Source organism: Triticum dicoccoides, chromosome 3A (assembly GCF_002162155.2).
Source record: "Triticum dicoccoides isolate Atlit2015 ecotype Zavitan chromosome 3A, WEW_v2.0, whole genome shotgun sequence".
Lineage (NCBI taxonomy): Eukaryota > Viridiplantae > Streptophyta > Magnoliopsida > Poales > Poaceae > Triticum > Triticum dicoccoides.
In genome coordinates, this window is record NC_041384.1 from 477,141,061 (window position 1) to 477,159,008 (window position 17,948).

Consider the following 17,948-nt stretch of genomic DNA (forward strand, 5'->3'; position numbering starts at 1 on the left):
CACTAATTTCTGCGAAATTTTCAGTTTTTCTCTTTCGGGTGGGTGGGGGGCTCGATTTGGATGTGGCTGTGGCTGTGGCTGTAATCCCCGTGCTTGTCTGATTTGGTCCTCCTGTGCAGGGTCGGGAAGACGTCGCTCATGAACCAGTATCCTAGCATTGACCCCTAATGGACCGCATTTGCTCCGCCATCGTTTAACCGCTGCCGGATTCATCCGTGCTCTGCTGTATTTTTCTCGTTTTTGCTCGCTCTAAGCAATTGACGCACCGGTGCCTGACCATGTGCCAAATTTGTGCCTTTTACTCGCAAGCGTTTGACCCATTTAGCTGCAAGAACGCATTTGGCAGCAAACCCCAGCTTCTGAACATGAATTTTGTGCTGAAAATCCCCTCTGGTGCATGTGTTTGTGAGGATAATGATTCAATTTAACAAAGATGGAATTGGAAGAAGGACGCCCATGTATATGCTCTGGAATGTTAGCCTCATTTTTGTACTCTGTGGGCTTTGATATGCTTGACTCTATTTAGATATGTTCACAACAAGTTTAGTCAGCAGTACAAAGCTACCATTGGTGCGGATTTCGTCACTAAGGAGGTCCTCATTGAAGACAGGCTTGTCACATTGCAGGTGAGTGGAATGCCTAGTTGCAGCTCTTTCACAGTGAAGAAATGGGCTGCTGTTGTAATCACATCTGGGGTTGCTCTGTTTCTAGATCTGGGACACGGCCGGGCAGGAGAGATTCCAGAGTCTTGGTGTCGCATTCTACAGAGGGGCAGATTGCTGTGTGCTTGTTTATGATGTCAATGTTAACAAGTCATTTGATACGCTCAACACATGGCATGATGAGTTCCTCAATCAGGTAAGATTATTTTATCTTGCATGTCATTTGATGCCTGATCATGGTTGTAGATATACAATGTAGAGCAATTCATCACTTGTTGTTCCAACATTGTTCTTATGAGATGACAGCTTGATATGATGCTGCCATTATGTTTCTAAGGCTTCAGCATGCCAACATAGTACTCCATCAGATCCGAGCATGCTGGAGTATCTTTTTTCCCTATGTGTTCTTTAAGAGCAATAAAGGCCTATAAGCTAATAAACTACTCATATAGGTGCAGTTATGGTTTGCTATGATGACATATTAAGTTACCTTGCCAACTTTCATACTTCAGCAGTTTCACTATGCAAACTGGCAATTTATTAAAGCTGCACAGGCACCGTCAACATCTCTAGAACTGCAATTGAGCAATGAAAGCGTATCAATACCTAACCTTTTGCCAGTGGCGGAGCTTAGTTAGGGGGCCACTCCCCAACAGCAAAAAGGAGTTCTTCAGATTAGCACTTATATTTACACTATTTTGGGTCCTCAACTTTGTTCAAAGCTCATTTAGCACCGTCTCAAATCTCGTTGAAGCTCTGCCACTGCCTTTTGCCTTGAAGATGCATATGTCATGGCATTGATGTAAATTCCGGCAAGGTGAACGGTCACTTCAAGTTTATTAGTGCTTGATACACAATCTAGACTTATTTAGTTTTGCTTACTGTTACGGCTGTTGATAATTCTGGTGTATGTAGCAAGGTCATTTATATTGTTATTAAGATCTTATGTTACTTCTCCAAGCATATATATAAATATCTGGATGTGCATAATATTGGAACAGAATATATTATTTATAGAGTACATTTGTTGCTGACAATGTTGGTTGATGCAGATTTTTTTGGGTATTTTGATTTTTATGTGAAGCCCTTTAATTGATTTCTGTATTTTGTTTGGTGGGCTATCAGGTTAACTTTGTGTTTTTTAATGTCCGGGCATATGTTTAATCATACAAACAGATTTGCCATACTATCAATTATATCTCTTGTAGTGCTTGTAGCGTCTTGATAAATTTAATTGACATGTCTATTTTCCATTTGATTTTTAGGCTAGCCCCTCAGATCCCAAAACATTCCCATTCATCCTACTTGGGAACAAGATTGACGTAGATGGTGGCAAAAGCAGAGTGGTCAGTTTTTGTTGCAAATATAACGTACAACTGTCTCTAGATGCACCACTGACTAATTTTCACACAGGTTTCTGAGAAAAAAGCAATGGATTGGTGTTCTTCAAAAGGGAACATTCCTTATTATGAAACTTCTGCAAAAGAAGACTACAACGTCGATGAAGCATTTTTGTCTGTTGCAAAGCTTGCTCTAGAGCATGAGCGTGATCAGGACATGTGAGTCAGCTTACTTGCATCATTTTTTGTCAGTAAGGTTTTGTTTAACATGGATTAAGCTTATCTTGGGTATTCATGATTTCTATTTTTCTTGAATATTCTGTCATCTTAAACTGGAAGTCCATACACAACCTGCTTGGATAGCTGCATTCTGTTATATATCCTCTATGGAGGATTTTTATTTAGACAATTGTTTAGATGTCCTGTGTAAGGCTTCTGACAAAGTTAAGATTTTTAGTATGAATTTAAGCTTCTGTTCATACTTGTCCAGTACTTCTAACTTTGTTTTTGCAAACGCTAAGACTATCAATGTGCATGACAGCTCTTAAGGAAACTCTGTTTTGTTGATCTTTTGAGTTATTGATGTGCTGAACCTCTGTACAGGAGATTGCTCCTAAGATGTCACGTCACGACAAGAAAAAATGCAACTCTTTGAAATCTAACAATTAGCTTGTGTTTATTAGGGTACCTCTAACTAGGTTCAACAAAGATAGAAGAGCTGTTTACACCTATTAATGTTGTATTTTTGGTTGCTCACAACCTCCTCTTTTCTGCCGTTCAGCTACTTCCAAACAGTTGCAGATCCTGTCCCCGAGACTGAACAGAGAGGCGGGTGTGCATGCTAGCGATTAGCTGTCTTTGTCCTTCCAGATTTTGCCTACTGTGTGTGTTATTATTCTTTTTAAGTGATGCTGGGCATTCCTTTTGAGTTGACAATGTACACTAGGGTGGCTATGCAGCCACTCAATTCACTTTTGTAACCCCTGTAAGATAGTTAGCAACTATGGTTTCGGTTCATGGAGTACCGATGAGCAGCCCGCCCTGTTTCTTGAGTCGGCAATAAGAGTGCACAATGGTACTACTGATACAATTTGGGATATATATGGCCTAAGCCTCGATTATATTCATGCAGCTGTAACTTATTGATCTCCAAAGCGTTGATTTTGGTCGAGGTGGGCATAATTCTTCTAAATGTTTGTGAATATTTTGCTCGGTTGAAAATTTGAAATACTCAGCATTATGAATACTTATTTCTTTGTTTAAGGAGCAGCAACATTGTCTTACAATTTTGTTCTGCGTGTGCCCTCCGCAAATGGTACGCTCCCCTGACCCCGAGTGCCTTTCGAGATAGGGTGACGCTAAGCTTTCACCGGCCGATGTTTAGATTCTATCTGCTCGCCTCGACGGCCGTTGGATGTAGTGTCTATGTCCCGTATGCCCACTCGTTATTTTCCGTAACAAATGCTTTGTTGCGGAAACAACACTATTGCCCCTGGCCCTGAAAGAGTTGCGCCTCGCATGGCGTCGCCGTCAATCCACCGCAAAATCAGCCCACCGGCGTGCAGGAACTAAATTGAAGTTTTCGCAACACTATGGTGCATCATGGTTAGATTTGACTAAATCGAGCTCACCGAGGGGGCCTGCTTCGAGAACAGCCGTGGCCTCTACTTCAGCATGACGGTGATGAGCTCCCACGCTGGGCACTCCTTTGACGATTTCTGTAACTGAAGCAATGTTTTCTGAAACATGCGTCGTCTTGCAATGCTTGGCCTCGTCCGCTCTAACATCGTGTGCTCCTCCAACACTTTCTGCAACCGGGGCTATGCTTCTGAGGCAAGACCCATGTTGCAGAAGAAAAAAAACTTCGTTGCCGAACCATTTTTTTTCGAAACAAGACCTGTGTTGCAGAAAGTTTCTAAAACTAGACCCTGTTGCTGAAAAAAAAACTTCACCACCGAATCGTTTTTTATTTCTGAAACAAGATCTTTGTTGCAGAAACCGCCGATCTCTGAATCGTAGCCGCTTGAGTCGTTGCCGGCCACCGCCGATCCCAAGCAAGTCGTCGTCGCCACCGCGATGGATAAGGCCTGGTGGCCCAATGCCTTGCGCCGCCGCACCCGTCCGCCGGCTCCCAAATCCAGCCCCTCGCCCTCTAATCTAGACGAGCCCCGAGACCTCCTACTGTTACCCAATTACAGGAATCACTGTCTTGAAACAACATGTGAGTTGCAGGAAAACAGACGCGGTTTCCAGATGAGCCCCGAAACCCCGTACTGTTACCCAGTTGCAGGAATGACTGTCTTGAAACAACAGATGAGTTGCAGGAAAACAGATGCGGCTTCGACGGACGTGGGGACACTGTCGACCGTCTGATCAACACACGAGCAAACGGCCACGGAGCCGGCGGACGGACGCGTGCAATCGGCCGGTAGAAGATAAGCCTTTTCCGACTAATAAGCCCTACCAGCTCGTGCTTTTCCTTTTTTTTTTGCGACTTTAGCTTTGTTTTGGCCCATGATACTCAGAACTTCTTCCTCCGTTCCATAATATAAGTGCGTTATTGACACTAGCACATAATTTATGGGACGGAGGGAGTATCTACTTGCTCTCATCCACCTTGAGCTGCCGATGTAGTTCTTTTTCTATCTATTTGCTGCATAATTACTTGGTCCAAAACTCGATGGCGAAGCAATCTTTGCTGGGAAACCATAGTGCAAGGACCTTTCCCTGCTGGTCCTGGCAGGTATGGTTGACGTCGGTGGGGGTCACAGTCGATCGATGTCGCAGATAATGTCTCGTGGATCCGCACGAGCTTATATACCATGCCGTCTTCCCGGATCCTGCTGACCTGGTGGCTAGAAGGTTCAGAAACGCTAGCTAGCTAGTGGACTATTGGCTTTTGACGTTTCGGTGAGAATCTTCGTCCCCAACTCCATGGACGTATCCTCCCAGGAACACCTTTTTTCTTTGCACGTTGCCACCACGCTTCACCTCCCGCACTCTGCCTGCCACACATGGGCGTGAGACCATGCATGGCATGTACAACGACGAAACATTACGAGGGTAAACATAGAATGCAGACAAGAAAAAAAAACTACTCTCTTCGTTTTTAAATATAAGTTTTTTTAAAGGTTTTAAATATGAACTACATACAGATGTATATAAACCCTTTTTATATAGTTTCACTTATTTTGCTTTGTACGTAGTCTATATACTTTTTTATACGTAGTCTATATTAAAATCTCTAAAAAGACTTATATTTAAAACGGAGGGAGTACAGAATTGGGGAAACAAAATCTTTGACGAAAGGTACGTACCTATGTACAAAAACAGCGTGCAATGGATTGGGCTGGATCCAGAATTTGAACCGAGTGAGGCCCTTCTCAAGTGCATGCCCACGTGCTTGGACCGCGACGGAGACTATTCCGGGGCGCCGGCGAGGAGAAAACTACTCCGTAGTACACAGAAAGAAAGAAAGAAAGGTAGTGGCATGTAGACCAAAAAAACACGAGCCACATATTGAAACTTCTCCTGCCTCTTCTAAAGAATCTACTCCTACTTATTACACTTTGTAGTAGTTCCGGTGCTTGTCCTCTTTACGGGAGCCGAGCAGCCACTAACTTGCTTCACTCCAGACCCAGTGAAAGTGGACCTCTGGATCACCTTGGTGGTTCCTCAAGGGCAAGTGCGTTTCTTCTCTTTTTTGACTATCGTGGCTATCGATGCTTTCTCGTGCTTGGATGGGATGGCATCAACGTCCGGTTTTCCTTTAGTTCCCTCGACCTACCCCGGATGCCGAGAAGCACTCCATTTTCAATGCTCGTGCTGCTGCATCTGCATGCATGGTTTGTTCCATAGAGCATCTACATTCGGACCTGCGAAATCCGGCACCCTATACTCCTTGGACGCGTCCGATGTGTCCGTGGACAGTGACCGGGCAGTCCCTAAATTCACGCACCTACAATCACGTATCTCATATTCGGCACCCTATATCCATACAAATTCATCAAATGTAGTACGTATATCACCTAATGATCAAAATCGACAGAAAACGGACATATAAACCGATGCGAAACGGATACAATTCAAATAAACATCATCAAAAGATCATCAAACAGGCAAAATTCACACAGTTCAACTGTTGGGGAACGCATTATTTCAATAATTTTCCTACGATCACGCAAGATCTATTTAGGAGATGCATAGCAACGAGAGGGGAGAGTGTGTCCACGTACCCTCGTAGACCGAAATTGGAAGCGTTTAGTAACGCGGTTGATGTAGTCGAACATCTTCGCGATCCAACCGATCCAAGCACCGTAGGTACGACACCTCCGTGTTCAGCACACGTTCAACACGATGACGTCCCTCGAGCTCTTGATCCAGTTGAGGACGAGGGAGAGTTCCGTCAGCACGACGGCATGGCGACGGTGATGATGAAGTTACCGGCGCAGTGCTTCGACTAAGCACTACGATGATATGACCGAGGTGCGTAACTGTGGAGGGGGCACCGCACACGGCTAAGAGAAGACTTGGTGTGTGTTCTAGCGGTGCCCCCCACATATATATAGGTGGGAGGGGGAGGGAGCAGCAGGAGGCGCGCCCCAAGTAGTAGGAATCCTACTTGGGGCCTAATCCTATTCGGCCTCCCTCCTTTCCATGTTTTTCGGAGGGAGAAGGAAAGAGGAGGGGGGAGAGAAGGAAAGGGGATGCCGAATTGGCCCCCTTCCTTTCTCTTCTCTCCCTTTCCTCCCCCCTATTCGGCCATGTATGGGGCGCACCAGCCCACTAGGGGCTGGTCTGTCCCGCCCTAGGCCCAATAAGGCCCATATCTTGGCCGGGGGTGCCCGGAACCCCTTTCCTGTGACCCGATACGTACCCGATACCCCCGGAACACTTGCGGTGTTCAAATACTATCGTCCTATATATGAATCTTTACCTCTCGACCATTTTGAGACACCTCGTCATGTCCATGATCTCACCCGGGACTCCGAATAGCATCCGGTCATCAAATCACATAACTCATACAATATAAAATCGTCATCGAATGTTAAGCGTGCGGACCCTACGAGTTCGAGAACTATGTAGACATGACCGAGACACCTCTGTGGTCAATAACCAATAGCGGAACCTGGATGCTCATATTGGCTCCCACATATTCTACAAAGATATTTATCGGTCAAACCGCATAACAACATACGTCATTCCCTTTGTCATCAGTATGTTACTTGCCCGAGATTCGATCGTCGGTATCCTCATACCTAGTTCAATCTCATTACTGGCAAGTCTCTTTACTCATTCCGTAATGCATCATCCCGTAACTAACTCATTAGTCACATTTCTTGCAAGGCTTATAGTGATGTGTGAAAGGATTGATATAGTTGACTAGAGGGGGAGGGGAGGGGGTGAATAGGCAACTAACAATTTTTTAACTTTTCTTTACCAATTTAAACTTTGCATCAAAGTAGGTTGTCTAGATATGCAACGAGAGGTGAGCAACCTATATGATGCAACAACAAAAAGTACACAAGCAAGCTAAGGATACAACACAAAAAGATTGCACAAGTAAAGGCACGAGATAACCAAGAGTGGAGCCGATGAAGATGAGGATGTGTTACCGAAGTTCCTTCCTTTTGAGGGGAAGTACGTCTCCGTTGGTGCGGTGTGGAGGCACAATGCTCCCCAAGAAGCCACTAGGGCCATCGTATTCTCCTCACGCCCTCACACAATGCGAGATGCCGTGATTCCACTATTGGTGCCCTTGGAGGCGGCGGCCGGACCTTTACAAACAAGGTTGGGGCTCTCTCCACAACCGAATTGGAGGCTCCCAACGAACCACGGAGCTTCACCATAGTGGAATATGGCTCCGAGGTGACCTCAACCATCTAGGTGCTCAAACACCCAAGAGTAACAAGATCCGCAAGGGATGAGTGGGGGGAATCAAATTTCTCTTGTGAAAGTGTAGATCTGGGCCTTCTCAACCAATCCCTAGAAAATCAACAAGTTTGATTGGGTAGGGAGAGAGATCGGGCGAAAATGAGCTTTGGAGCAACAATGGAGCTTGGGAAAAGAGGTAGGTCAACTTGGAGAAGAAGACCTCCTTTTATAAGGGGGGGGGGGAGACAAACCAACCGTTATCCTCGCTCAGCCCCGCACAGGGCGGTACTACCGCAGGGGTGGGCGATACTACCGCTGTGGCCAGCGGTACTGCCGCGCAGAAGGACGGGAGCGGGAACCAGAGCAGGACCTGGACCCAGGGCGGTACTACCGCGGTGGTAAGAACGGTACTACTGCCTAAGAGCGGTACTATCGCCCCTACTGCCGCAATTAGTGCTGCAAAACCCAACACGAAAGGAGAAACCTCGAGTCGAGGCGGTAGGAGCACGGAGCCGCAGCGGTACTACCGCTAGGACCAGACCACAGGGAGAAGGCAGCAAGGGAGCCTTCAACGAAATGGAAAAACTCAGAGGGTGCACAAGGGATGTGTACGTGTTGATTCCACCCTAGCCTCACCAATGCGGACCCCCTCTTAATAGTACGGCTTTCCTACGACTCAAACCCACCGAAAAGAAACGTAGACAAACGCCGTCTTCAATAGTCTTCGAGGGGGACAAAAGCCGTCTTGTGCCTAGTGATGAAACGTCTGAAATACTCAAGGCACACGATTAGTCCGCAAAAGCATTGTCATCAATCACCAAAACACCTTAGGGATAAATATGCCCTTACAATCTCCCCCTTTTGGTGGATTGATGACAATACGGGATTTGCACAAAGGGGAAAATATAGGACATAAGCAAACCCCACATCTCTAAAATATAGACGGGCTCCCCCTAGATGTGTGTTATCTAGATAAGTGCTTTGGATTGCACGGCGCACATACTAGGATCAACACTCTCCCTATATTTTATAGACAATGCATATCTTACAACAATAAGGCTAACACTAAGCAAGATAGTAAATATGAGCATAACATAAATATCACAAGATAACATAAGCTCAATAAGATGTGGTAGAGTGCATATGTCTTACACCATATGATAGATAAGTCTCACAAGCACAACCAAACCAACGCAAGCAAGGTTCAACACGAGAAAAGAGTTTGCGAGAAAGACAGGCAAGGCAAACACGCCACACAAACACACGCTCGCAACTCGACAATGACAAATCCCTAAGCTCTCTCCCCCTTTGGCATCAAGACACCAAAAAGGCAAAGAGCGTTGCTAAGGCTCCAGGTGATAGCAAACTGAGGGGCTCTATCATCACATCCTGGAGGGATCGTGTGCACTACCATCCTCAGGCGGAAACTGCTCGGTGTCTGAATCGGTCCATGGACAGTGCTGCTGAATCCAGTCCTCCTCATCAGTGATCTTGCCCTTAGAACCACTGGCAATGGTCGCACCCAACTGACGCATGAGCTCCTTGTGACGACTCCTGGCCTGCTACTCAGCAACATGAGTCATGCACTGACCGTGAGACTCCATGCAGAAGAGTTTCTTCATGTTGCGCTTGAGCTTCTTTGCCCAAGAGGGCTCTGCTCCAGATGGCTCATAGTCATCGTCATCATCAGCATCAGCCTCGGTCTCCATGTCAGCAGCTCCAGGCGGAACGCCAGAACTCGGAGCTGCGGTGCCCCAATTCTCCTTCTTCCTTAGACGCTTGATCTCATGAGAAACTAGATCCCCAGTCTACAGCACCACCTTAGGATGCACACGCTCCTAGGCCTTCTCAATGAGCAACATGATAAATGGTCCATAGATAGGGCACTTGCGCTCAGAGATGGCGGAAACCAACTCAGGCCACATGACATGAGAGATATCCAAAGAGTCTCTAGTGTTTTCTTTCTTCTCATGTTGACAGAAAAGAAGCATATCCACAAGAAAAGTGTGTACCATATCCAAGTTGTCAATGCGAGGGAAGAGGGTCTCCCTGAAGATGCGATGGAGAATATCCAGAAATGTTGGCAGCTCATAGGTCTCCTTCTGAGTCACTGGGTTAATCTTCAAGGTACAGTATGGCCAGAGAGATTGCTTGTGAGTGGAAGTTGCATTGCGATGAGGGAGAAAGCCAACTGGGTTCTCAAGACCTTGATCCTCAATTCCAAGAAGCTCCATGAAGGCCTTCCACTTGACAGAAAGCATCCTGCCATTTGTCATCCAAGTCAGAGTCGCGCCCTCATCTGTTCCAAGATGTACGGTGGCATAAAATTGAGCCACCAAATCTGCATCAAAGTCCTTGTTGAACTACACGATCCTGAGGATGTTCAACTGAGAGCACATCTGGAGAGCCTCCCCAAAGTAGTCAGGATCCTTCTCCATAAAGACAACGTCGATGGAGCGAACATCAACAAAAAGATTATTCTTGGCTTTGATCGCATCAAAGTAGAAGGCATACTGAAAACGGTTCCAGAACGGGCGGCTGACCAAGGCGGGTTCTTAAGCGACCTCATAGGGGTTGCGCCGACGCTTTTCCCAAAATTCCTTGGCAGACATATCTGTCACAGACTTGGTCCTTGGCTTGGGCTTGGACGCACTCATCTTCTTCATTTGAGGCGGAGGCGGAACACTTGATGAGGCCGCTGTTGTCTCAGAGGTGCGGTAGCGCTTGGAAGTTGCACGCCCAGGGTTGGCACGGCACGCATGCTGCTCAGAAGGACCATCACCTGGAACCAAACACACAGACACACAGAACAACCAGAAATAACGAGCATAAGCCACCAAACACATCAAAAGAGATCAAAAAAATGGCAGGTACATAATGGAATTGGGCAAACAACGGTAGTACCGCGATCCATAAGCGGTAGTACCGCCCTAGCGGTAGTACCGCTCCCAGTGGAGCGGTACTACCGCTCAAGACGGGGAAACGGCGGTTCCCTACTGCCATGGTCAAATCCGGCACTACCGGACTGCCAAATTCGAAAATACTCCTAGCAGTTATCAATCCCAAAAGTCTAGTCGCCTTCTCCAACCTACTCAAGCCTAGATTTAGCCAAAAATCAAGAGATGCAACCACTATTGCCGCTAAGACACTAGATCTGAAATCTAGACAAAAGGAGAGGAGGAACGGGGGCAATACCGGCATCCATGCCAAGAGGACGGGGTGGGGATCGACTCCACCGAAGGAAATGGAGAGGGACGGCCCGGAGACGGCGGCCAGCCGGAGCCCTCCCGCGGCGAGTCGACGCTAGAGAGACGAAGAAGAACGAGGGGGCGGTGCGAATGGGTATGGGGGAGACGAAACCTCCCCCTGCCCCGACATAACTCCCTGGTCCCGCCCCTCAACGGGAGTACCGCTCGGGTGGGCGGTAGTACCGCTTATCAACATAAGCGGTAGTACCGCGCACCACCAGCGGCAGTACCGCCCAGCAAGACCCAACGACTAGACACCACACAGCTAGCTGAAAAAGAAGGGAAAAAACAAAAGGCAAGAAGAGGGAACCAAAACACAGCAACGAGAACACTAGCGAGAGGACAAGAAACACACACCTCTTCAAGAGAGGGCGGTGGCCGAGGCTACCTATGTATGAGTCAAGAGGTATGGTGCCGCAAAGATTTTAACCTTGGGCCCATGACCAAAACTCGTCTTTGAAGCACAAGTACCATCAAAATGTCTAATGTGAAAGACTTGATCAATTTATGCATAATGGGGGGAGGGAGAGTTCATTGAGAGAACAACATTGCTCGAATCAATGATATTTAGCTCATGTCTTTACTCGCGAAATCTTGCTTCATCCAAAGGCTTCGTGAAAATATCTGCAAGATTATCATGAGTGTTGACATAGTTGAGCTCGATCTCCCCTCGCCTAATGTGATCCCGGATGAAGTGATACCGAATCGAAATATGCTTCGTCTTGAAATGTTGACCCGGGTTGAGAGAAATCTTGATGGCACTTTCATTGTCACACCAAATAGGCACTTTGTCACAAATGACACCGTAATCCTTTAAAGTTTGCCTCATCCAAAGAAGTTGTGCACAACAACTACCGATGGCCACGTACTCCGCCTCGATGGACGAGAGATACACACAACTTTGCTTCTTGGAAGACCAACTCACCAAAGAGCAACCAAGAAATTGGCATCCTCCAGAAGTGGACTTCCTATCCACTTTGTCTCCCGCCCAATCGGAGTCCGAATAACCTACAAGTTTGAAGTTTGCTCCTCTTGGGTACCATAAGCCAAAGTTTGGGGTATGAGCCAAATATCAAAAGATTCGCTTGACCGCCACAAAGTGGCTTTCCTTAGGTGCGGCTTGAAACCGTGCACAAATTCCCACACTCAACATGATATCCGGTCTAGATGCACAAAGGTAAAACAAGGAGCCAATCATGGAGCGATATACCTTTTGATCCACCGCTTTACCATTGGGATCTAAGTCAAGTTGGCATTTGACAGGCATTGGAGTGGAAGCCGGCTTGACATCATTGAGCTTGAATCTCTTGAGCATGTCTTGAGTGTATTTGGATTGGTTGATGAAGGTTCCTTCTCTCCATTGCTTGACTTCGAACCCGAGAAAGAACTTCAATTCTCCCATCATGGACATCTTAAACTTACAGGTCATGAGTGCGGCAAATTCCTCATTGAAAGCTTTGTTAGGGGAACCAAAGTTAATATCATCAACATATAGTTGGCACACAAACAACTCCCCTTTGACCTTCTTGGTAAAAAGAGTGGGTCCGATTTTCCCAATTTCAAAACCGTGATCTTGCAACAACTCGGTAAGGGGTATGATCGGGAAAATAGGGATCCTTGAACCCGGGGGGTTGCTTGACATACACCAAGTCATTAATGGGACCATTAAGAAAAGCACTCTTTGAAGGAAATATGCCCTAGAGGAAATAATAAAGTTATTATCTATTTCCTTATATCATGATAAATGTTTATTATTGATGCTAGAATTGTATTAACCGGAAACTTAGTACATGTGTGAATACATAGACAAACAGAGTGTCACTAGTATGCCTCTACTTGACTATCTCGTTGAATCAAAGATGGTTAAGTTTCCTAGCCATAGACATGAGTTTTTATTTGATTAACGGGATCACATCATTGGAGAATGATGTGATTGACTTGACCCATTCCGTTAGCTTAGCACGATGATCGTTTAGTTTGTTGCTACTACTTTCTTCATGACTTATACATGTTCCTCTGACTATGAGATTATGCAACTCCCGAATACAGGAGGAACACTTTGTGTGCTACCAAACGTCACAACGTAACTGGATGATTATAAAGGTGCTCTATAGGTGTCTTCGATGGTACTTGTTGAGTTGGCATAGATCGAGATTAGGATTTGTCACTCTGATTGTCGGAGAGGTATCTCTGGGCCCTCTCGGTAATGCACATCATTATAATCCTTGCAAGCAATGTGACTAATGAGTTAGTTGTGGAATGGTGCATTACGGAACAAGTAAAGAGACTTGCCGGTAACGATATTGAACTAGGTATTAAGATACCAACGATCGAATCTCGGGCAAGTAACATACCGATGACAAAGGGAACAACGTATGTTGTTATGCGGTTTGACCGATAAAGATCTTCGTAGAATATGTAGGAGCCAATATGAGCATCCAGGTTCCGCTATTGGTTATTGACCGGAGATGAGTCTCAGTCATGTCTACATAGTTCTCGAACCCGTAGGGTCCGCACACTTAACGTTCAGTGATGATCGGTATTATGAGTTTATGTGTTTTGATGTACCAAAGGTTGTTGAGTCCCGGATGAGACCAGGGAAATGACGAGGAGTCTCAAAATGTTCGAGACGTAAAGATCGATATATTGGAAGGCTATATTTCGGACATCGGAAAGGTTCTGAGTGGTTTGGGTATTTATCGAAGTACCACAGAGTTACGGGAATTCACCGGGGAGTATATGGGCCTTATTGGGCCTTAGTGGAATAGAGGAGAAGGAAGGGAAAAGAGGGAGGTGCGCCCCCCAAGCCCAATCCGAATTGGGAAGGGGGCCGGCCCCCCTTTCCTTCCTCCCTCTCTCCTCCTTCCTTCCTCTCCTACTCCTACTTGGAAGGGGGGAATCCTACTCCCGGAGGGAGTAGGACTCCCCTAGGGCGCGCCATAGAGAGGGCCGGCCCTCCCCCTCCTCCACTCCTTTATATACGGGGGAGCGGGGCACCCCATAGACACACATATTGATCTTTGATCTTTTAGCCGTGTGCGGTGCCCCCCTCCACCATAATCCACCTCGGTCATATCGTAGCGGTGCTTAGGCGAAGCCCTGCGTTGGTAGCTTCATCAACACCGTCATCACGCCGTCGTGCTGACAGAACTCTCCCTCGAAGCTCTACTGGATCGTGAGTTCGTGGGACGTCACTAGCTGAACGTGTGCAGATCGCGGAGGTGTCGTATGTTCGGTACTAGGATCGGTCGATCGTGATGACGTACAACTACATCAACCACGTTGTCATAACGCTTCCGCTTACGGTTTACGAGGTACGTGGACGACACTCTCCCCTCTCATTGCTATGCATCACCATGATCTTACGTGTGCGTAGGATTTTTTTTTGAAATTACTGTGTTCCCCAACAGTGGCATCCGAGCCAAGTTTATTCATAGATGTTATATGCACGAGCAGAACACAAAGGAGTTGTGGGCGTGGGTATATACATATTTCTTGCCGTCACTAGTTGATTCTTGACACAACTGTTCAGACCGACATTACGCGTACGCTTACGCGAGACTGGTTCTACCGACGTGCTTCACACACAGGTGGCTGGTGGGTGTCAGTTTCTCCAACATTAGTTGAATCAGATTCAATGAACATGGTTCTTTCTGAAGATCAAATGGCAATCACTATACCGCGTTGTGGTTTTTGATGTGTAGGTAAGAACAGTTCTGGCTCAGCCCGTAGCAGCCACGTAAAACTTGCAACAACAAAGTAGAGGACGTCTAACTTGTTTTTGCAGGGCTTGTTGTGATATGATATGGTCAAGACGTGATGAGATATAATTTGTTGTATGAGATGATCATGTTTTTGTTGAAGTTATCGGCAACTGGCAGAAGCCTTATGATTTTCTCTTTATTGCATAAGATGCAAGTGCCAAATAATTGCTTTACTTTATCGCTATGCGATAGCAATTGTTGGAAGAGCAATAGTTGGCGAGACGACCATGTGATGACACATTGATAGAGATCAAGATGATGGAGATCATGGTGTCATGCCGGTGACAATAGAGATCATGACGGTACTTTGGAGATGGAGATTAAAGGCGCAAGATGATCATGGCCATATCATGTCACATATTTTGATTGCATGTGATATTTATCCTTTATGCATCTTTCGGCGGCAACATTATAAGATGATCTCTCACTAAATTTCAAGGTATAAGTGTTCTCCCTGAGTATGCACCGTTGCGACAGTTCGTCGTGCCGAGACACCACGTGATGATCGGGTGTGATAAGCTCTACGTTCACATACAACAGGTGAAGTCAGTTTTGCACACGCGGAATACTCAGGTTAAACTTGACGAGCCTAGCATATGCAGATATGGCCTCGGAACACTGGAGACCAAAAGGTCGAGCGTGAATCATATAGTAGATACGATCAACATAGTGATGTTCACCACTAAAAACTACCCCATCTCACGTGATGATCGGACATAGTTTAGTTGATTTGGATCATGTGATCATTTAGATGACTAGAGGGATGTCTATCTAAGTGGGAGTTCTTAAGTAATATGATTAATTGACCTTTAATTTATCATGAACTTAGTCCTGATAGTGTTTGCATATCTATGTTGTAGATCAATTGCTCGCGTATAGCGTCCCCGTTTATTTTTTTGATATGTTCCTAGAGAAATACTATGTTGAAAGATGATAGTAGCAATGATACGGACTAGGTCCATGATCTGAGGTTTATCCTCATTGCTGCACAGAAAATTATGTCCATAATGCACTGCTAGGTGACAGAACTATTGCAGGAGCAGATGCGGACATTATGAACGTTCTGACAAGCTCGGTATGATGACTACTTGATAGTTTAGTGCACCATGCTTTACGGCTTAGAACCGGGACTTCAAAAATGTTTTGAACACCACGGAACATATACGATGTTCTAAGAGTTGAAATTGGTATTTCATACTCATGCCCATGTCAAGAGGTATGAGACCTCTGACAGTACTTTGTCTACAAGATGGAGGAGAATAGCTCAACGAGTGAGCATGTGCTCAGAATGTCTGAGTACTACAATCACTTGAATCAAGTGGAGTTAATCTTCCCGATAAGATAGTGATTGACAGAGTTCTCTAGTCACTATCACCAAGTTACTAGAACTTCGTGATGAACTATAATATGCAAGGGATAACAGAAACAATTCCCAAAGCTCTTCGCGATGCTGAAATCGGCGAAGGTAGAAATCAAGAAAAAGCATCACGTGTTGATGGTTGACAAGACCACTAGTTTCAACTAAAAGGGCAAGGGAAAGAAAGGGAACTTCAAGAAGAATGGCCAGCAATTTGCCACTCCCATGAAGAAGCCCAAAGCTAGACCCAAGCCTGAAACTGAGTGCTTCTACTGCAAAGGAAATAGTCACCGGAAGTGGAACTACCCTAGATACTTGGCGGATAAGAAGGATGACAAAGTGAACAAAAGGTATATTTGATATACATGTTATTGATGTGTACTTTACTAGTGTTTATGGCAAACCACTCAGTATTTGATACTAGTTCAGTTGCTAAGATTACTAACTCGAAACGGGAGTTGCAGAATGAACATAGACTAGTTAAGGGTGAAGTGACGATATGTGTTGGAAGTGGTTCCAAGATTGATATGATCATTATCGCACACTCCCTATACTTTTGAGATTAGTGTTGAACCTAAATAAATGTTATTTGGTGTTTGCGTTAAGCATGAATATGATTTGATTATGTTTATTGCAATACGATTATTCATTTAAAGTCAGAGAATAATTGTTGTTCTGTTTACATGAATAAAACCTTCAATGGTCATACACCCAAGGTGAATGGTTTATTGAATCTCAATCGTAGTGATACACATATTCATAATATTGAAGCCAAAAGATGCAAAGTTAATAATGATAGTGCAACTTATTTGTGGCACTGCTGTTTAGGTCATATTGGTGCAAAGCGCATGAAGAAAATCCATGCTGATGGGTTTTTGAAATCACTTGATTATAAATCAGTTGATGCTTGCGAACCATGCCTCATGGGCAAGATGACTTAGACTCTGTTCTCTGGAACAATGGAGCGAGCAACAGACTTGTTGGAAATCAGACATACTGATGTATGCAGTCCGATAGTGTTGAGGCTCGCGGCAGGTATCGTTATTTTCTGACCTTCACAGATGATTTGAGCAGATATGGGCATATCTACTTGATGAAACATAAATCTGAAACATTTGAAAAGTTCAAATTATTTCAGAGTGAAGTGGAAAATCATCGTAACAAGAAAATAAAGTTTCTATGATCTAATCATGGAGGAGAATATTTTGAGTTACGTGTTTGGTCTTCATTTGAAACAATGCGGAATAGTTTTGCAACTCACGCCACCTGGAACACCACATCGTAATGGTGTGTCCGAACGTCGTAATCGTACATTATTGGATATGGTGCGATCTATGATGTCTCTTACCGATTTACCACTATCGTTTTGGGGTTATGCATTAGAGACAGCTGCATTCATGTTAAATAGGGCACCATCTAAATCCGTTGAGACGACACCGGATGAACTATAGTTTGGCAAGAAACTTAAGCTGTCGTTTCTTAAAGTTTGGAGTTGCGATGCTTATGTGAAAAAAATTCATCCTGATAAGCTCAAACCCAAATCGGAGAAGTGCGTCTTCATAGGATACCCAAAGGAGACAGTTGGGTACACCTTCTATAAGAGATCCGAAGGTTTGTTGCTAAGAATGAATCCTTTCTAGAGAAGGAGTTTCTCTTGAAAGAAGTGAGCAGGAGGAAAGTAGAACTTGATGAGGTAACTGTAC

At 45.2% G+C, this 17,948-nt stretch overlaps 1 protein-coding gene across 1 annotated transcript in view; it reads left to right on the forward strand.

Annotated features, from left to right (window-relative positions):
* The window catches only part of LOC119268649 (ras-related protein Rab7-like), a 3,747-nt gene extending 591 nt beyond the window's left edge, over positions 1 to 3,156 (forward strand). Inside the window, exons 2-7 of the mRNA XM_037550323.1 lie at positions 120 to 146; positions 527 to 626; positions 712 to 858; positions 1,928 to 2,008; positions 2,076 to 2,221; positions 2,784 to 3,156. Of these exons, the coding sequence (XP_037406220.1) occupies positions 120 to 146; positions 527 to 626; positions 712 to 858; positions 1,928 to 2,008; positions 2,076 to 2,221; positions 2,784 to 2,847 (565 nt within the window). The 3' untranslated portion in view covers positions 2,848 to 3,156. The remainder of the gene's footprint in view (positions 1 to 119; positions 147 to 526; positions 627 to 711; positions 859 to 1,927; positions 2,009 to 2,075; positions 2,222 to 2,783) is intronic.
* The last annotated feature ends 14,792 nt before the right edge of the window (positions 3,157 to 17,948 follow it).